The 21,406-nt window shown below is 45.5% G+C and overlaps 1 protein-coding gene across 2 annotated transcripts in view; it reads left to right on the top strand.

Moving 5' to 3' along the window:
* The window catches only part of PAMR1 (peptidase domain containing associated with muscle regeneration 1), a 148,136-nt gene that overhangs the window by 62,121 nt on the left and 64,609 nt on the right, over positions 1–21,406 (top strand). The window contains exon 1 of one of the 2 annotated variants that reach the window (XM_011000589.3): positions 19,691–19,932. The exons of the other annotated variant lie outside the window; for it this stretch is intronic. Coding sequence (XP_010998891.2) covers positions 19,860–19,932 — 73 coding nt within the window. The 5' untranslated portion in view covers positions 19,691–19,859. Of the gene's footprint in view, positions 1–19,690; positions 19,933–21,406 lie in introns of those variants that run through there. 2 annotated transcript variants of the gene reach the window in all.

Genomic DNA, 21,406 nt, shown 5'->3' on the forward strand with positions numbered 1-21,406 from the left:
CCCTCAGGAGTGCTTGTGCCGAAACCAGTGGTGAAAGCCAAGAATATCATCATAGACCCTGTTACCAGAATCAGCAGGTTGATGTGTTTCCACACATGGGAACAAAGGCCCCAGATTCCACTGAGTCTGGGGGAACTTGCAATGGCTGCATTTTCAGGACTGTGGCTGGAAATGATTGATGTCGAAGGTGCTCGGGTGACTGCTGTTTGGCCTGCACCTCCAACACCAAATCCCACCAGCCGTGATGGCCACCCCCTCAAATCTCTAGGTCCAGTGGGCTTGGAAATTTGAAATTTGTGCCCAGAAGACAGATAGGGCCATTTTGAGAGGATTATCCAGCTGGGATGATTTTCTGGAGGATGCAAATGGGAGTGGTGTGGGGATTAATCAAGGTGATGGCAGAAGAAACAATATCTGCTTTGCTTTTTGTTTTAATTGAAGTATAGTCAGTTTACAACGTTGTATCAATTTCTGGTATACAACGTAGTTTCAATTATACATATACGTACATATATTCATTTTCATATTCTTTTTCATTTTAGGTTACAAATGACTGAATAAATAAGTTGTGGTATATTTATACCATGGAATATTACTCAGCCATAAAAAAGAATAAAATTATGCCATTCGCAGCAACATGTATGGACCTGGAGATCATCACTCTAAGTAAAGTTAGCCAGGAAGAGAAAGAAAAATATATGATATCATTCACACGTGGAATCTAAAAAAAATACAAATGAATGTATTTACAAAACAAAAACAGATTCATAGACATAGAAAACAAACTTATGATTACCGAGGGGAAAGGGAGTGGGAAGGGATAAATTGGGAGTTCGAGATTTGCAGATACTAATATATATAAAATAGATAAAAACAGCAAGTTTCTTCTGTGCTGCTGTGCCATTTGCAGCAGTTATTTCTAGACCAAACCAACTTTTTCATAACTTTCAAAAGCATGGAAAGATGGGACTATCATTGACTTAATGTCTCAGTGCCTCACTTTCTCTTCTGCAAAATAGGGGTAACTGAGTGCCTAACTCAGGCTAGATGGAAGGACCGCCTGAGGTGATGCATGCACAGTGCCGGGCATAGGGTACGTGGTCACACAAGGAGGCTTTATCATTACCCACCTCCCGGCTGCTTCCAAGCCGAATCACTCTGGGTTCCCATATTCTGGCCACTGGTCTGCCTTCAGGAATTGATGGCCTACTCAGATTAGCTCCTTCCTGTGCTGACAGTCTATCCCCCAAGCTCACTCCCCTCATTTTATAGGTGGAGAAAGAAACCAACACCCAGAGAGGTTAGGTGACTTGTTGAAAGTCACACAATTAGCCAATCTAACACCCTTGCTCTTCTTACGTATTAGTTCTCTACTGCTGCATAGCAAATTATGCAAAACATAATATAATTATCCCCAAACGTAACATCTTAAAACAACACACACGTATTGTCTCACCCAGTTTCTGTGGGTCAGGGATCTAGGAGAGGCTGATGTGTGTGGGTCTGGCTCAGGGTCTCTCTTGAGGTTGCAGTTGAGGTGTCCACCAGGGCTGCAGTCAAGCAAAGGCTTGGTTGGGCTGGAGAATCTGCTTGCAAGCTCAGGTTGCTCACATGGCTGTGGGCAAGAGGCCTCAGTCCCTTGCCAGGTGAGGCCCTCCGCAGGGCGGCTCGTGATGTGACTGACTCCCTGCTGCACAACTGACCCAAGAGGGAGTACAGAAGGGAGCAGCAGTGCCTTTTATAACCTGATCTCGGAAGTGATGTACCACCACTTCTCCCACATGCTGTTGATCACACAGACCAACTTGGGTACACAGAGGAAAGGGGCTACACAAAGGCGTGCCTGCCAGCAGGTGGAGGTCATTGGACACCATCTTGGAAACTCACTACTACTTAAAACTGGCACATAAGCCATACAGACAAAAGTTCTTAAAATAGTTCACAGGGACCTGCTTACCTCACCAGCTTCCACTCACTGTTGCTCTCTGGGATCTGTTTTACACTGGTCTTTTTTTCAGTCCCTCTCATGGACCTGTTCCTTCCCAGTCTATCTTTTCAAGTGTTGCTCCCTCCACCTAGAATGCTAATGGATCACTTTGTATCATCATTTCCTCTTCATCCTTTAAAGCTCAGCTCCACTAACACTTCCTCCAGGAAGCCTTCCCTGATCTCCCTAGACTAGGTCTCATCCTCTGGCCCTGTGTCTCATGGTAATAATTGAACCATCAGTTAATTACTTAATTGTTAATACTTACAGGAATATGTAGTCTGACTTGTACTCTCTGGGTCACCAGCAGGGAGCACAGATCATAAAGTCAGGCCCAGATTCCAGGTTTCTTTACTCAGAATCCTGGGTTCGTACTCTTCATAACCCCTTTTTAATCTCTGTTCCTAGAGCGGGGAAAAAGACCTCCTTTTGTACCTTGTCCTGATACAAGGCTCTTTTCATTAGTTCTAAGAATAGGATCATGCCGATTTTCCAGACTGAGCATCTAGTCTATATTTTGCTTCCAGGCCCATTACATTAACCACAGGAAAGCACTTTCATTACAGTGCGTTATGTTATTCCCTTATGAATTTGATGCTTATTTGTCAGCAAGTACAGAGGTTTAAAAGTTACCAGCAACACTATTTATTACAGGTTTTCTTTGGAGAGCAAGTCCTGCTGCTAGAATCCACAGGGGGAAGAGTTGGAGAAGAGAATTCTCTATTTTCCCCAATATTGTGGTTTGGATGAGCCCCTTGGAGCAGAGCTCTTAGTCCTCCTCTCTGTTTTCACTCAACACACACACACACACACACACACACACACACACACACTCACACACATGCACACACACTCCTTTGATTTATTTGCTAGGATGATGTAAATGGAAATTACAGAATCATAAGTTTATGTGTGTGCATGTGTGCACGCATGTGGGGGAGGAGGGGAGCAGTTGGGATGTCTCAGCTGAGCCTAAAATGGAATTCAAATATGTCTGTAGAAGTTGTGGGGGGCATCACCAGGAGGTGATTGGCAGGAAGGCTCTCCCTCACTGGGAGGAAATGGGGATGGGAGGACCCTGTGAAGTCAGACATGCCTTAGGCTTAGTCCTGCAGAAAGGAGGCTCCTAAGGGAAGGTCTGTATGACAGGCTACGTGACCCTTGAGGGCACAAGCAGGGCCCTTTGGAGGTTTGGGTGACCCCATGCGACCCTGAATAGGGAGGGGGAGATCGCCTCACTGCGGAGTGGACCAGGACCTGGCCGCCCCTGGAGGCCCAGCGGCTGTGGGAGCAGGTAGCTCCTTTGCGTGGACTTGGCCTTGAACAAGTGTCAGCAGCAGCTCTGAGGCCACGTCATGAGTTCTGAGGGGGCTTTGGATGCAGGCACCTAGGCAGGTGGGGTGGGGCAGAGACAAACCCAGTGGCTACCACTGGCTGCATTCTGTCTGCTTAACTGATTGGTTTGTGATCACCTGGGAGACACCCCCAAGGGATGCCAGGTCACAAGAGGCTGACATCTCCTGGGGGCTGATGACCTCCAAGATGCTATGGAAGAAAGAGCCAGTGACATGTGAGAAGGGCTGACAGTGAGCTATTTCTAGCCATACACCAGAGAGACTTGGGGATCTCGGATTTATATAGAATGAACCACTGAAGTTCAAGGCCAAGGGAGACCCGTGGAGGTCATAGAGTCCAGCCATTCACTTCACTGTGGAGGAAGCATAACCCAGAGAGAAGGCACTTTTCCAGGGGCAGACATGGCGATCTGAGCTCTAGCCTTGCTGTCTCTTGGTACCTAAGGGAGTTTGGGGAACTTACGTAGATCACTGATACTTCCCTCAGACCCCTGAGACTCAGGGGGTGGACTGATGCTAAGAGGCAAGCGGGCCTCTAGGTTGGATGGCTCCATGTCCTGTGGCTGGAGGGACAGAAGAAAGCCAGCCTGCCTGAAATATCTCCCGTGGTGGCACACCATGGACTCAGGAATGCCTTCCTTCAAGGTCATTTCTATGTCTGAGGCTTATGTGTAGCAGAGATGCTTTATTAGAAAAGTTGAGCCCCATGAGTAAGCATGGGAAGGGGTTGGCAAAGAGGGCAGAGGGTCTGCAGCACCAGCAGAGATGGCAGGCCCGGGTGAGGCCTGGGAGGGGAGGTCCATGGAGATGCCAAGAAAAGTGAGCAGATGCTAAAATGGGGAAGGACATTGACAAGATGGGCCAGTCCCCATTTTAATTGGAGGCCCTGAGCCCATGTTCCATGTCCTCTCCAGGTGAGTTCCAAATGGTCCACTGTGCATCAGCTGTGTGCTGGACAGTCCCCAAGCCCTAGTTAAGGGGTGTCCTGGTCTGACCTCAAGCTTAAGTTCTCTAGCCTTGCTTTGCGGCATGTAAAGAGAGGGTGGCAGAGAGAGGGGAAAACAGAAGAAAAGAAAGGGAGAAGAGAGAATGAGAGCAAGTAGAGGAGAAGGGCAGAGGAGGGGGAGATGTACTGAGACACAGAGAAAAAGCAGGCATTGGCCATAAATTGCTTCCAGGGTGTAAGGGACCGCAGACGCCCACCTTCAAGCCCTTCTGGGGCCACTGTTTAACAGCATCCAGCCGCCTGGCCTCAGGTGGCCCTCTCACCTGACTCCCATTAGAGCTCCTTGCCTCTGGAAGCCGGCATGATTTATGGGCCCCTCTGGGCTCATGGCCAGACAGCCACCCCTCACCCGTCACATCCCGGCTGACCCTGAGTTGCTCTTTTTCTTGCACGTGGTTCAGCAGGTGGATTTGAATTTCTAATGACTACAGACACCTGTGTTTCCCTGAGGCGCTTGCCGTGGTGATGGAGAACAGACCCAGGCCGCACCCAGGAGGAAGAGCACAGTGGAGGAAATATGAGAGACAGACTTGTTGGAGGCATAAAATATCACCGAAAGTGTGGACCCTGTTAGATTTCATTAACTGTTTACATTTCCCTGGCTGCATTCCACTGGTCACCTGCACAGAAACCCAATTGAAAACACAAACCTTAAATGAGATCAGATTTTCCAATGAAATATGATGAGGGTTCAGAGCCAAATCACAGGTAAGTGGGCCCAGTCCACCAGAGGGACATTGACGAGGATCCCAGGGTCAATGCAGCTCTGGCCCAACCTGACTTATAGCCATCCTGAGGCTCTGGGAGCCCCATGGTGAAGGAGAAGGGGGTGGGTAGGCTTACCTAGCCCAAGAGAGGCATGTGCAGACTTGGATTTATGGGGGGCCCCGCCAGGTTCCTCTCAACCTTTAACTCCTTTGGAGAGTAGCATGTTTCCCTGATGACAGTTCTGTTGCAGCTCATGGAAACTCAAGATTGAAAGTTTAAGGCCCATGGTCAAGCCAGCAATGCAGAGGGAACAGAAGACTTTGTTACACATTCTAAACTCCTCCAGATGCAGCACAGTTCATGTTGCTCATCTCCAAGGTACTTAGCAAAGAGTAACCTCTTCATTCCCAGGGAGCATGGTTTGAAAACCCTCTCAATCAAGTCAAGCTAAGTCCTTGGTGCCAGATCTCAAGGGCCAGCAGTTCCCTGCTGCTGCCACCACTGTTGCTTAAGGGGAAACAGTCTCTGCCAAAACCTTCATGATTGTCCTTTAGAGCCTATTAAAAGAACTTTTCCTCTATCAGTAGTCTAGCCTATGACTTAGAGAGGTGACTTCTGCTCTTTGACCTCCTCACTCCCCTAATTGTACCACATAGACCAGCATCACTGGCATCGTTGGGATCAGTGGCATCATATGGATCCTTGTAAGAAATGCAGAACCTCAGGTCCTCATCCCAGTCCTACTGGGTGGGAATAGTGCCATGTCAGGGGCTCAGCACTGGGCCTGGTTGCCCACAGGCTGGGTATTCAGAGGTGGTAGTAGTTAGATTGGCTTTGATAAGCAGCAGTCCAGGCCGTTGTATTGTGTAACCATTCTGTTCATGTGCCCATCCTGCTTAGTGCTGACAAATACTGGCTAATGTCAGCTTGCTGAAATATTGTTTTGTCTACGTGGATATTCAGTGCCTTTCCCCTGGTGGATGCTCTCTTGTCCACCATGAGCACATTTCCTAGTCATTCTTGGTGCCCGTTCCCATATGCCCATCCACATGCCTCCTATCACTCAGTCTTTTTCATTTCAGGCTCCTGATCAGCCAGTGAGGCCATCTGCCACTGCCCATGAGCCTTTATATATTCTCCCTTCAGGCCACCTCTTCTTCCACGCAGAGCAGAGGACTAGGTGCACCACTCAGAGCTCCACCCACTGGAAGGATTTTCCCTCAGCTCTGTCGTTCCAGTCCACTCCATGGTGTCTGTAAGATACCCACCATCCATTTTCAGCATGTACTCACATTCCAGGATGTCCCAGCTGTAAACCAAGCATGAGATTTTTCTCCTTCAGCTGGTTGTGTTGGGAATCCCTCTAACCATCTGGCCATAGGTGCAAACTGAGGTGGGCAGTCATGGAGGATGGCGTGGGTGTCTGGGGCTCATGCTCATGCAGCTTGATTGTGCCCTCTGGTTTTGCTTGGGATCCGTTAGGGATGTACCATTTCCATTTTAGAATGGCCTACCATGGGTCTGTGTAACTTTATGACTTGGAGGGTCTGATAGAACTCAGCTCATGATAGGCAGTACCATACTCATGATTACTTGATATTCCAGAGTTCAATGTTCTATGTCCACCAGTAATACTGTAGGTTACGTTCCTCAAAAAGCAGCGCTGCCAGTGACATGGCCTTGGTCCAGACCTCAGAGGCCTGTGCTGTGATTCTCCCACTGGGGTTTGCTGTAAGATCCTTCCTGCAGCTTTTTCCACCTCTGACACTTCCAGCATCAGATGGTCTGCCAGATCATATCCTCCAAGTGGCAGGGGGACTTGTACCATGGCCTGGACTGACTGCAGATCCCTTTCTTGTTCCAGGCCCACCCAAAGCTGGCTACCTTTCAGATTTCCTGGCAGATGGGCTGGGGTAGTATTGCTGGATATGGAATATGCTGCCTCTAAAACCCAACCCAAAGAGGCCTGACAGACATTGTACTTCATTCTTGGTGTACTTCATTCTAGGGGATGAAAACATAGTGATTTGTCTTTTACTTTGAAGAGTATTTCTCAGCATGTCCCTGATCTTTGGACCCCTGAAAACTTACCAATGTGCCATACCCTGCATCTTCCTAGAGCTTACCTCCCGCCATCTGAAGTGAACTGCTTCACCAAGGCCTGTGGCATCCTCGCCAGCTGTTACTCTCCCAACTCTGTCACTGATGTAATGGATCAATTCTGCAGGATGTCCAGATGGTCAGATTTCTTCTGACTATATTGTGACAGCAGGAGGATTAACATAGACCTAGGACCACATAATAAATGCATGTTATGATCCATTCCATGTGAATGTAAATCGTTCCTGATTCTCTTCTCTGTCTGAGATAGAAAATAACTCATTGGCTGCATACCATTTACCCAAGTCCATGTTAATCTGCTCTAGTAAAGGTACCATGAATGGCAAGACAGCCATTATTGGAACTACTTCTCCGTTGAGTATGCGATAGTCTACAATCATTCTACAGTATCCATCTGGTTTCTGCAGGGACCCGACTGGTGAATTAAATTGAGATATGATAAAGATCATCACGACTACATCGTTAAGATACTTAGGGATGGCACTTATCCCCCAGGAATGTGACTTTTTTTTAATGAGTTTTATTTAAAAACATTTTTTAAATTGAAATAGAGTCAGTTTACAATGTTGTGTCAATTTCTGGTGTACAGCATAATATTTCAGTAATACATATACATACACATATTTGTTTTCATATTCTTTTTCTGTGCAAGTCTTTGATGGTAGGTTAGGAGAGTGTTCTTTGGGGTTTTCATATTCTTTTTCATTCTATGTTATTATAAGATATTGAATATAGTTCCCTGTGCTATACAGTATAAACTTAGTGTTTATTCTACACAGTAGTTAGTATCTGCAAATCTCAAACTCCCAATTTATCCCTTCCAACCCTCTTCCCCACTGGTAACCACAAGTTTTTTTCTTCCATGTCTGTTAGTCTGTTTCTGTTTTATAAATAAGTTCATTTGTGTTTTTTTTTTTTAAGATTCTACATATAAGTGATATCATAGGGTATTTTTCTTTCTCTTTCTGGCTTCCTTCACTTAGAATGATAATCTCCAGTTCCAACCATGTTGTAGCAAATGTCATTATTTTATTCTTTTTTATGGCTGAGTAGTATTCCATTGTGTGTGTGTGTGTGTGTGTGTGTGTGTGTGTGTGTGTGTGTGTGTGTACATGTATATACACACACCATATCTTCTTTGTCCGTTTATCTGTCAGTGGACATTTAGGTTGTTTTCGTGTCTTGGTTATTGTAAATAGTTCTGCTATGAACATTGTTGTGCATCTATCTTTTTGAATTAGAGTTTCTATTGGATATATGCCCAGGAGTGGAATTGCTGGATTATATGATAACTCTATTTTTAATTTTTTAAGGAACCTCCATACTGTTTTCCTTAATGGCTTCACCAGACTACATTTCCATCAACAGTGTAGGAGGGTTCCCTTTTCTCCACACCCTCTCCAGCATTTATCGTTTGTGGACTTTTTAATGATGGCCATTCTGATTGGTGTGAGGTGATACCTCATTGTAGTTTTGACTTGCACTTCTCTGATAATTAGTGATATAGAGCATTTTTGTCATGTGCCTATTGTCCATTGTCTGTATGTCTTCATTGGAGAATTACTTGTTTAGGTTTTCTGCCCATTTTTGGATTGGGTTGTTTGTTTTTTTCTTATTAAGTTGTGTGAGCTGTTTACATATTCTGGAAATTAAGCTTTTGTCAGTTACATCATTTGCAAATATTTTTTCCATTCCGTGGTTGTCGTTTTGTTTTGCTTATGGTTTCCTTTGCTGTGCAAAAGCTTAAAAGTTTAATTAGGTCCCATTTGTTTATTTTTGCTTTTATTTCTATTGCCTGGGTAGACTGCGCTAGAGAACATTGCTAAGATTTATGTCAGAGAATGTTTTGCCTGTTTTCTTCTAGGAGGTTTATAGTGTCTTGTCATATGTTTAAATCTTTAAGCCATTTTGAGTTTATTTGTGTGTGGGAGGGGGAGTGTTCTAACTTCACTGATTCACATGCTGCTATCCAGCTTTCCCAACACCACTTGCTGAAGAGACTATCTTTTCTCCATTGTATATTTTTGCCTCCTTTGCTGAAAATTAATTGACCTTAAGTCTACAGATTCATTTCTGGGCCCTCTATTCTGTTTCATTGATCCATATGTCTACTTTTGTGCCAATACTATGCTGTTTTGATTACTATAGCTCTGTAGTATTGTCTGAAGTCTGGAGGGCTATTCCTCCAGCTTTGTTCTTTTTCTTCAAGATTGCTTTGACAATTCTAGGTCTTTTGTGATTCTGGATGAATTTTAGGATTATTTGGTCTAGTTCTGTGAAAAATGTCATGAGAAATTTGATAGGGATTGCATTAAATTTGTAGATTACTTTGGGTAGTATGGCCATTTTAACAATATTTATTCTTCCAATCCAAGAGCATGGGGTAACTTTCCATTTCTTTAAATCATATTAAATTTTCTTAATCAGTGTTTTGTAGTTCTCTGCATATGTCTTTCACTTCCTTAGGTTTATTCCGAAGAATTTATTTTATGCATTTTAAGAGGGATTGTTTCTTTACTTTCCTTTTCTGATATTTCATTGTTAGTGTAAATAAATGCAACTGATTTCTGTGCGTTAATCTTGTATCCTGCTACCTTGCCAAATTCTTTTTATCAGCTCTAGTATTTTTTTGTGTGTACCATTTAGGGTTTTGTATATATAGTGTCATATCATCTGCATATAGTGACAATTTTACCCCTTCTCTTCCAATTTGGATCCCTTTTATTTCTTTTTCTTGTCTGATTGCTGTGACTAGGACTTTCAGTTCTATGTTGAATAGAAATGGTGAGAGTGAGCATCCTTGTCTTGTTCTGGATTTTAGCAGGACGGCTTTCCACTTTTCACCATTGAGTATTATGTTGGCTGTGGGTTTGTCATAAATAGCTTTTATTATGTTGAGATATATTTTCTCTATACCCACTTTGGTAAGCGTTTTTATTATAAATGGGTATTAAATTCTATCAAATGCTTTTTCTGCATCTACTGAGATGATCATGTGATTTTTGTCCTTCCTTTTGTTGATGTGGTGTATCACCTTGATTGATTTTTATGTTGATTACATTGTTTTTGATTCACTGTCTTGGGGAACTGAAGTTTCAGAGGGGAAGACAGTTTCAGAGGCTTTTACTTGGCCTTTCTATTATTATGGGCAAGGATCCCATGTAGGAGTTATGAGTAGGTCATCCCCAATTATATGTTTGGATACCAGAAAAATGATCACTAGATGGGTGATCCATGGACCCACTGTAGGCTGGCCTTTGGCCAGGTCTCTATTAACTTACATCCATCCTCGATCAGGTGGCCATGATGACATTTCAGGTCTCCAGACATTGATGTCATCTCAGACTCTGTGTCCAATAACCCTCAAAATATATGGATATTTCTCTTTCCCCAGTCCATAGCCATCTGAGTAAATGATTGTCAGTATTTTAAGGGAAATACAAAGGGAATCATTATAATATATACTTGCCATGATGTTGCTGTGTACTTCCTTTGGGGGACCCATCCACCTCTGTAGCCAGCAGGTTCTGGGTATGAAAACTGGTTCAGGCCCAGGAATTGAGCAAGATTCATAACTTCCTGTTGAGGTGTCCACTCTCAGCCTCCTGCTCATCCATTCTTGCCTTTTGTGGTGGTATATATTAAGCAACACCCTCCTTATCTTCCTGTCTCTTTTGTCCCTAGGGGTACCATGTTCTACCAACCATATCCACAACTCCTTGTGGGTCAAGCCCCCTTGGCTGCCCCTCCAATCTTGGTTGTAATGGTAATTGTGGGACCCGCTCATTTCTGGTGCTTAGTAATCATCACCTTGCATCTATTGCTTCAAAGCCTCATCATTCCCATTGCTCTTAGTAAGGCAAGTCCTGTGACATATTTCCTATAGTCAACCCTAGCCTGTAGAGGAAAAGCCCCACTGAATGTCTCAGTGATGCTAATACTCCTGCCATCAGCACACTCTTGATGGCCTTTGTGAATAGTGAGTTCTCTAGGTCCTTCCATGGAACGAAATTTCTTATGGCTCTTCTGTCCTTATGTAATGTATCCAATTCAGCATGTCTATTTCCCTGAGCCATTTAATCCCACTGGTTTCCATGGCACTTCAGGCATTACCACTTGGTCAGCATGGGCTATTTTTTCCTCCATGTTTCTAAGAGCTACCTGGCAGCAGATTTGCCCATGCCCTAGAGTTTTTGCCAAGACATTAAATCCATGTTCTTAGAGAGTACTCCTAAGTACTCTTGCTTATCAGACTTTGGCTTGTCCATTCTTACATCCTGTACTCTTTGAGCTCTGCTGAACTCAAGCACCTTCAAAATCCAATCCCATGCTTACTCCCCTGGCTCTGCTGTTACATGCCACCTAATTCTTGCAGCTCCAGTAGAATTTGTCTCTTTATTTCCTTATCAAGCCCATCATGCTCTAAACTGAGATTTTGCTGGAATTTAACCCTATTTTCTTGCCTGGCAGCCAGGACAGGTCTCGGGGAAAGTCCTGAGGAGAACACTTGTTTTCTTGTAGTAGAGAGGCCCTTGCTGTATCTTCCCAAAGGAAGGAGTTCTAGCTCTTAACAGGGACAGGTGAGACATCTCATGAGGGCTCAGAGGATTTGGGGAAGTCAGTGGAACCACAATGTCATGTTTAGCAGTTCAAGATTTTCCCGCCAAGGCACTGATTTTAGCATAGTGGACCTGCCTTGACTGAGCTTTCCACTCTCTTTGATGCCTGGTGACTATAAATACCAGACCCTGTGTTTGCTTCGTAACTGTGTCCACTCTCCTACTGTAAGAGCTACCAAGAAGGACCACTGGCTTTCATGCTTATTATTTAAATTTGTTAATTGCCCTCATTTCTCATTGTCCCTCTGTAGGGCATCAAATCAACTTAGTAATCAGCCGTTTCCATTGTCCTTAAATGCGTTGTTCCTCCATAATGTGCAAAGGCCTTAAGTCCTCATTCCAGCCAAGACATTCTCCTCCACCAGGACGTTCTTTTTTGAGGATCCTTGCTTTTCACTAAACTTTCAAAGAAATCCTAGATGCCCAAAAGATAATGTGACATTGGTATGAATTCACTCGCTCATCCCAACACCTTCTCTTGGCCCCTTCCATGTTTCCTCTTTGTTAAAGAGTTGATTATGTGCTTGTGTGCCTGCTACACTGGCCTTCCCTGGGTTCCCCAAGTGCTCTAAGCTCATTCCCAACCCAGGGTAATTCCTTTGCACTGGCTGTTCCTTCTGCCTGGAATGCCCTTTCCTCAGATGCTCTCAGAGCATTTTACTTCTGGTTTCAGCTCCAATGTCACCTTCTCAGAAGCCTGCTCTGATTCCACAAGCTGCAGTACCTTCCTCAGTCACCACAAGCACACTTCTGTGCCATTTCTAGCATAGCGCTCTCCCAACCTGAGCTGCTCTTCTTTCTTTGTTATCTGTCTGCCCAGTAGGAGGTGAGCCCCATGAACACAGGAGTCATTCTGTCTTGTTCCCCATGCATCCCCCATTTCCCAGCATGTGCCTGACACATGGGAGACACTCAAAATGTTATCTTAAAGAATAAATGCTTGTCTTCTCTGTCCATTAAAATATTTTCCTGTGTCCCTTTCTTACATTTTTTGTAGCTACTTTATAGCACTCTAAAGTATACATATAGTTAATAATCCAGACATACAAAAAAAATCCACACAATAACAGATCCCTGGGGACTAACCTCAAAGATGGACAGATGTTAAAATATGGCTTCAGTTACTTCAATTTCTCCTTCACTTATTTTATACTTTAGCTAAAATTTCATATCTTACATTTTGTGACACCCTTCCTTTTTGGTGGTAACTGCTTCCTTGAAGGTAGTGTATGTCATTTCTTCATATGTTTTAATAGTTTAATGATATGTGTTTGTATTCACAAACGACATATGCTTTTTTAATTGAAGTATAGTTGATTTTAAATACTTTGTGAGTTTCAAATGTACCACAGCAAGGTGATTTTGTTCTATATATAGAGAGAGAAGGAAAAGAATATATATATATACACACACACACACACACATATATATATTTCAATTCTTTTCCATTATAGGTTATTTCAAGATATTGAATATAGTTCCCTGTGCTATACAGTAAATCTTTGTTGTTTATCTATTTTATATTTGGTAGTGTGTATCTGTTAATCCCATCCTCCTAATTTATCTCTTGCCCCATTCTTGTTTGGTAACCATAAGTTTGATTTCTATGTCTGTGAGTCTGTTTCTGTCTTGTAAATAAGTTCATTTGTACTATTTTTTAGATTCCACATGTAAGTGGTATCAAATATTTGTCTTTTTCTAACTTACTTCACTTAGTATAATAATCTCTAGGTCCATCCATGTTGCTACAAATGGGATTATTTCATTCTTTTTCATGGCTGAGAGATGTTCCATTGTGTGTGTGTGTGTGTGTGTGTGTGTGTGTGTGTGTGTGTGTGTGTGTGTGTGTGTGTGTATGCGCCACATTTCCTTTATCCAGTCGTCTGTTGATGGACACTTATGTTGCGTCCATGCTTTGGCTATTGTAAATAGTGCTGCTATAAACACTGGGGTGCATATATCATTTTGAAATGGGGTTTTTGTCTTTTCTGGATATATATCCAGGAGTGGGATTGCTCAATCATAGGGTAACTCTATTTTTAGTTTTTAAAGGATCCTCTACTGTTTTCCATAGTGGCTGCAACAATTTACATTCCCACAAACAGTGTAGGAGGGTTCCCTTCTCTCCAGACCCTCTCCAGCATTTGTTATTTGTAGACTTTTTGATGATGGCCATCCTGACAGGGGTGAGATGATATCTCATTGTAGTTTTGATTTGCATTTCACTAATAATTAGCAATATTGAGCATCTTTTCATGTGTCTGCTGGCCTCTGTACAACATACACTATTTTTATATGTCCCAAGATTTTATATAAATATGTGCATGCTGTATGGTAATTTAGACCTGGGTCTTTGACACTATTGTTGAGCTACAGAATTAACTCTGGAGCCATCCTATCGGTGGACTTCTTGCCATAAGAGATAATACAATTTCTTATTGCTTAAGCCGCATGACTTGGGTTTGTTGCTGTGCACAGCTGAAAGCTGCTTCCCTGTGATAGTCTCACTATATTAACATTTCTCACTGTTGAGTCCTTAGGCTGGGGCTGCCTAGCAGTTTTCATTTGGCCGCAGGTTTACCAGGTGTATACACAGTTTTAGTTTCTCCTCTTCAGAAATCTTCTGTATTAGTAATTTATGGTCGTGTAACAAATTTAGCAGCTGAAAGCAACACAATCCATCTCTTGCCCAGTTTCTGGGGGTCACGGTTCTGGGAGCGGCTTAGCTGGGTGGGTCTGGCTACAGGGATGTTGGTGAGGCGGCTGTCAAGTTGCCGGTGGGGGCTGCAGCCATTGGAAGGGCTGGAGAACCTGCTCCCTAGCTCACTCATGGGACCGTTGTCAGGAAGCTTCAGTTCCTTTCCACGTGAGGTTCTCCACTGTTGGCTTCTCCCTGAGTGGGTGATCTGAGAGAGAGAGAAGAGAGCCCCTCCTGCACGGTGCACCGCCATGCACCGCCCACGTCCACATGGTCATCAATGGGAGTCGTCTTTGCTCCCTCGCTTTTCCCCTCAATATCCCCATAATCACTGACCCCGTCCTTTTTACCTCCTGGGCACCTCTTAGATCAAGCCACTTCTCTCCATCCTGTTGGACACTGGAGGTAGCCAGAGACAGTGGAGTCTGAGGTGCCAATCTGATCCAGTCCTTGACCCTCAAGTTGTTTCCCATGACCCCTTAGAATAAAGGTCGTGGCTTTCAGGGCCTGCCTGCACCTCCAGCCTCCTTATTACATGGCCTTCGTCATCTCTCGTCCTCTACTCTCCCTTCTCTCTCTGTTTCTTTAGGTCCGAAGTTCAATGTCATTTCCTCAGGGAAACTTTTCTGACCCTCAGACCCGATTGGATCCCCTGGTGACATGCTTCTGGAATGTTCTGTCCTTGTGTTGCACATCCCCTTTGCCCAATGTCTCATTGCTGTCTGGTCTGCACATCTACAAGGTCAGAGGCCACACAGGTTTTGTTCACGGCGTACTCCAAAGACCCGAGATGGCGTCTGGCACTTAGCAGACATGCAGCAATTTGTGTCGAATAAGTGAAGGAATGATTTGTGCTTGGTGAGCAAGTACTTAGGCTGCCTCCTCTCCTTCCTTCGATGGAAGGAGACAAGTTACTTTATGTACAGTCCTACTTATCCCATAAACAATGTGGCACGACTGAATCAGACATTCAGTGCAAGGAGCTTCCAAAAGATTTTGTGGGTCCTGTGACAGTCTCGCTCCTTAACTGAACTTCAGTCAGGCTGTTCTAAGCCTTTTCTTGACTAGGCTCCAACCGTGGGCCTTGTTCTCATGAGCAAGAATCCAGCTGAGTCAGTTGAGTGGGACTCTCCCATCCTTGATTTCTGCTCACACTTGATACCCGATTCAGTTCCTCATCCCCCACCATCTCCTGGTTGATATTAATCACCCTGACCTGCCTTCAACAAGAACCCTCTTAACTCGGATTAGCCAGAATCTCCCCTCACTCCTAATGTTTCCTCTTAGTAATTTTCCAATCACTGACACCCTCCTCCCACTGGTCCTTGGCTATAAATCCCCATTTTCCCTTGTATTCAGAGTTGAGCCCAATCTCTCTCCTTTCCTGCAAAACCCCATTGCACCAGTCCCTTGAATAAAGTCTTCCTTACTGTCTTTAACAAACGTCAGAATAATTTTTGCTTTACCACCTGGACAGGGTCCATTCAGGACAGGCCTCTCAATTTCTCTTTGAACAAATGCACACTCTGCCTCTAGACCTCCAGCTGGAACCCTACATGTGCAAGGCAATATGTCTTTCAGACATACATTTGCTTCAAATCAACATAGGAACAGAACCTAGCTAATGTCACCAGGCCTGAGATAAATGGTAGCTATTTAATTTCATTTCAAAATGAAACTCTAAGATTAGATGTTCATAGATAGTTATTACAACAATCAACATTGATTGAGCTACCATTATGTATGCTGGCCTCATTTTAATCTTCTAGCTGGAATTATAAGGTAGCTATTACCTCCTTTACAGACGAGGAAACTGAGGCTCAGAGGGGCCAATGAACTTGCCCAAGTTCACACAGCTGGTAGACTGCAGCGCTTTTTTATGCCACAGTGCCCGGCTGCCTTCTCGGAGTCAGTCTGCTTTTTGGTCCCTTCCCCGCCCAGAATGGCTCCACTGCATGTAACTCTTGAGCTAGCTGCTGGGATCAGGGTCACAGTTCTTGCCAGTGTTCTTGTAAAGCGGTGCAGCTCCACTGCATAGCAGACATTCTGCTTTAAATGGAAGTTTCTGCAGAGACATGTGAAAGTCAGGAGCAGGTTTCCCCAAGTGATTCAGGAGCACATTGACTATGAAAGAGGGAAGCTTGCCTGCTTTCAGCAATTTCCATGAAGAATGACATAGAGCAGGAAGAATGTGGCCCGAGAAAGAACCACAGACTCACCTACCCCTTGCCTGGCTGCCTGTGGGAAGGGAGTGGAGCGGAGCCGGCCCTGGAGGCAGAGTGTTACCGCTTGCTGTGTCAGTGAACAGCCGGGACTCATTAGGGCTGGAGACGTCCATGGTGGGACCAGTTATAGCAGGCGCTGTGGAGGGGCCCTTTGTCTTTTCCACAGACCTACCTTTCTCCACCTCTGGCCCTGATTGACTTGAACTTTGTGTTTCGTACAGAGGATGAAAACCAAAGACCAGCAGTCTGGGATGCCTCTCTCAGGCTTGCAGACCAGTCCCACCCCAGCTCTTTCCTCTGGCTTGCCCTCAGGATGCCAGGATGTCGCTGCTCAGCTGCTGATCTGAGAAGGTTCCAGCATGGAGCCTGGGGGCTGTTGGCATTCATCCTATGTGGTTTCTTTCTGTGTGTTCACAGGCAATCAGCCTCTCGGGTGGCACTAAAAAAGGTACAGATTTTGTTAAAGTGCCTGCCTCATCCTTTCATGTGAAAATTAGTGGGGATTATGACTTGTAATTAAGTGGGTGGTCCGACTCTGTCTAGTACAGCCAGTTGTTGATTTCTGAGTGCTGATTATAAGTAGATAATTCTTAATTCCAGGTATCGGTTCTGACTTCCTAGCGTGGTACTTTGCCCTTTTCACCCACCGCCTTTCTAGTGATTTATTCCTCCCAGAAGTGGGTGTAGAGGTGAGGGCAGGAAGGGGAAAGAACCCTAATGAAAATCGCTAATGTTTACTGAGTGCTTAGTATCTTTTAGGCACTGTTCTGAATTCCTTCCTCAGCTTTGGGGGGCCAGGTACCATTATTCTCCCCACTTAACAGAGGAGGAAACTGTAGCCACCATAGGTGAAATAACCTGCCCAGGTGCACACAGGTAATAAGTGGTCCAGGTAAATTCAACACGAGGCAGTGTGATCCAGAGCAAGTGCTCTTAAGGCAGAAATGGGGGTGGGGGAAGGCAGGAGGGCCCTCCAAATATCCGTTGTGCAGCTCGTAGCCTAGACTCAACAATTGTATGTACAAAACCATTTTCCCCAAAACCAACAAATATCTGGTGAATTGCTCAATGTTAACTTAGGAAAATCAGTGATTCTAAAAAAATTTGGGAGCTTAGAGATCCCTTTGAGACTTTGAAGGAAGCCATAGCTCCCTCTTACTCCAAAAAAATGCATCCCAAATTTTGCATATACTTTCAAGAGTCTCAAAGGCCTTATAAAAAGCTCCTCCCAGTAGACTCCATGGAACGTAGGTCAAGAATCCTGATTTAGAACAACATTAAACTCTATCAGTATGAAAAACTGAGTTGACCATAATGCGAGACAGGAGGCTAAATTTGTGCAGGAAAATTGAAATTTGTGTAGGGTTGTATGACCTCAGGCAAACTCCTGACCTTTTCTGTTTCATAGTCATAGCTTCCCTCTTCCTCAGCCAGCCCAAGTTTATTGTCAGGTTCAGCAAGGTACTATCTAATCATCGTTTTCAGTTCCCCCAGAGAATGTGTCCTTTCTGAGGGTTCCTTTCCAGGTGCCACAGCCCTAGGAAATTTACAAACCCAAATTAGTGACAACAGACTAGTAGGGAGCAATGACTCCTGTGGGCATTCCAGGAATAGAAGTGAGGGCCTGTTTCCAGCTCCCTGAGCCTGGAGAAGCAAAGACCGGCCACCAGGGACTTCTTTAGGGAGCAGTCAGTCAGGTTCATCACCAGGGGCCCCACCCTGGTGGAGGTAAATTGCTGTAGGGATGAGGCTTCTGGGTATGACCCAGGGAGGGTGTGTGTTTTGGGGTGCCGAGGGAAGGGAAGAGGACTGTCAGCTGATGGGAGGAACAGATTCCTGAGAGGCTATGTACTATCTACTGTTATTTGCAAACTAAGTCACCTCCTCTCCACTCCCAACACCCAAGGACTAGGACTGGTTGACCAGCAGCAAAGTAAACTGCTCCTAACCTCTGCCCTCCACCCCCTAGGTGTGCTGCCCTTCGGCATTTACCCCCCTTTTAAGGTTATTTTTGGTGTTTGTTGTAAACAAATTTCACCTGGGTAGGAAGCTGAGGGTGAAGAAGAAGACTGTACCCTGGGATTCCTTGGGGTCAGTCTCAGACAGACAATACTATAGTTTTTATTTACTGAGCATTTAGTATGAACTAGGTCCTGTGCTGAGGGCCTTTTGTATATAATCTCATTAAATTCTTCAAGCAGTCTGCAAAGTAGGTTTGATTACCATTTCCATTTTGCAGATGAGAAAATTGAGATTCAGAGAGTCCGTCGTGAATCAAGGATTTAATTGCTGAATTCTTGCTCCCAGTCTTTTTGCTGGGATTCTTGGTTTCTGCATCCATAGTATGTGGACAATGCCTTCTATTGTACATAGTGACTGTAATGGTTAAATCAAATGCTGTGTACACAACATTTTAAGAAGCAATGTGCCTGGTGGCTAAGACTATAGCTTCTGGACCCAAGCTGCTTGGGTTCAAACCCTGGTTCTGCCACTTACTCACTGTGTGACCTTGGATGAGCTGTTGAATTCTAAATGACTCAGTTTCCCTGTCTGTAAGATGGGGATGATAGTTTTATTGTGAAGAATAAATGAGTTAATTCATGTAAGGTACTTAGATGCCTGGCACAGAGAAATTGATCCAAAATGTCAGCTATTGTTTTGTAAAGCATCCTGGCTCCTCACTTTAGTGTCATTTGCTATCTCTGTACCTGGGGGTTGGGGGTGTGTTTGAGTCTTCTGGTCTCACCTGAGCGGGCCCCCAGCCTCGCCTATCTCGGCCGCATTCAGGGTGCTGACCGCTGCTCCCCTCCCCCAACCGTCCTGAGGGAGCCCATCCGGTCCTGGGCTGGTCTCCGTGCCCCGCAGCTTCCCTCCCAGCCACCGCCCGGGGCCTCCCTGCGTGGCCACACTTCCCCGGGCTGCCTCGCAAGGGTTAAGGCAGCAGCGGAGAGGAGAGGTTTGGGCTGACGTCGCTCTGGCTGAAGGTGGTTCCCCTCGGATGAGGATGGGAGAGCCTGGCGAGCTGAAACCCGAGCTACCGCTCAGCTGGGGCTTGGGGAGGTCCGTGTAAGAGCCGCCTGCCCGCCGGCCTCCTTTGGTCTCTCCCCAGCCTCACTCGGGGCACCGCTGCCACCGGAGCGATGGAGCTGGGCTGGTGGACGCAGCTGGGGCTCACTTTCCTGCAGCTCCTTCTCATCTCGTCCTTGCCCAGAGGTACTGTGAGTAGCACTCAGGACCCCCAGAAGGGGTCATTTCCCTCCTGGGGTTTGGCAGGGAGCAGGGCTGGGGTGTCCCAAGAGATGGTGCTGGCGTGTTTGTGGAGGGGGGGGCTTCTTCCAGTGATAGTCTCGGAGGCTTCGCTGCTGGTGCTGGACTGTCTGTCTTTCTCCCTGAGAATGTGACACCGTTTTTTGTCATCCCTACTTGTGGGACTGAACTGCCTCAGGATGGGTACCAGCTTCAGTTGTACTTGCTGGGTTTGTTTGTTTGTTTGTTTGTTTTTTTAAAATTATTTTACCTTTTTAAAGCACAAAATTACCTCTGGGCATCTACCCAGTCTGAGGTACCCACTCTGACATGCAAAAGCTAAATTTCCCTTAAAAAAGCACCCGTAGAGGTGAGCTTGGAAGGAGAGAGGTGGATAAGAGCAGGTCTGTCCCTGCCAGGGTGTCCCCCCGGGGGGAGTCCTGCTTGATGAAAAGTTAACAATAACAACCTGTCAGAGGAGACCCCCAGCACGGGAGACTACTCACTCAGCATATGCACACTTCCTTCCTGATAAGAATGAGAAAGAAGAAAAAGCCGAGGTTAAGAGTGCAAGTTGTTTCTGGGGGACACGCGGTGTTTGTTGAGAAAGAGCTGTGGCTTCTGTGTTTTCTCACATGTCATTTTCTGAGCCACAAGCCCCAAGGCAAAGGGGCTCCCGGGGCAAGTGAGGTTGAAAGGAGACACAGAGCTCTTGGGAGCCTCTTGACCCCGCTGAGGGCGGAAGCGAGGGAAGGGCAGGCTTGTCCTGGAATTGCTCCCTGGCGAGCAGGGAAGGAAGATGTCTTAGGAGCTTCTGTCCTTATATGGCTGGAGAGGCACGGTGCCGGGGAGGTAAGGTGAGACCTGGGTGGGGGGGGGGGGTGAGGGCGGGTTGAAATGTGGCACGTATGACAAAGCAGCACAGCTTTGTGGAGGAGCAGGGAGTGTGTGTGCCTTTGCTGCACTCCTTCTGTCCAGGTTACCTGTCACCTGTGCTGGTTACCTGTCACCTGTGCTTGACTTGAGAGGTGAATGTTCCCTTGCTGCAAGTAGCTGGCAAGTGCCCAAGAGTGAAGGAGTAAGTAGGGTGGGGAGGGTGCAAAATGCAATCCCCTGCTGTAGAAGGGGAACTGGACCACGAGGCACATCCCTTCATGATGAACAAAAAGCCAAGATACCTAAAATGCCCCCCCATTTTAGTCCATATTTCCATCTACCTGTACCCTGCCAGCCCCAGGTAAATCTTTGATGATTTATCTCAAGCTGGGGTGTTTCATTTGAATGTTGCCTCAGTGGCATCTGGAACAGCCTAAAGACAATAACATAGGCAGAAGCCCAGGAGTGGGTATGATAATCAAGAATCAAGATACTCGGGAAATTTTGTGACTTTTCATTAACACCTCTCCCTGCCCCACCTCTGCCATTTGGAGCCAGACTTTCA

Source organism: Camelus dromedarius, chromosome 12 (genome assembly GCF_036321535.1).
Source record: "Camelus dromedarius isolate mCamDro1 chromosome 12, mCamDro1.pat, whole genome shotgun sequence".
In the NCBI taxonomy this organism is placed as follows: domain Eukaryota; kingdom Metazoa; phylum Chordata; class Mammalia; order Artiodactyla; family Camelidae; genus Camelus; species Camelus dromedarius.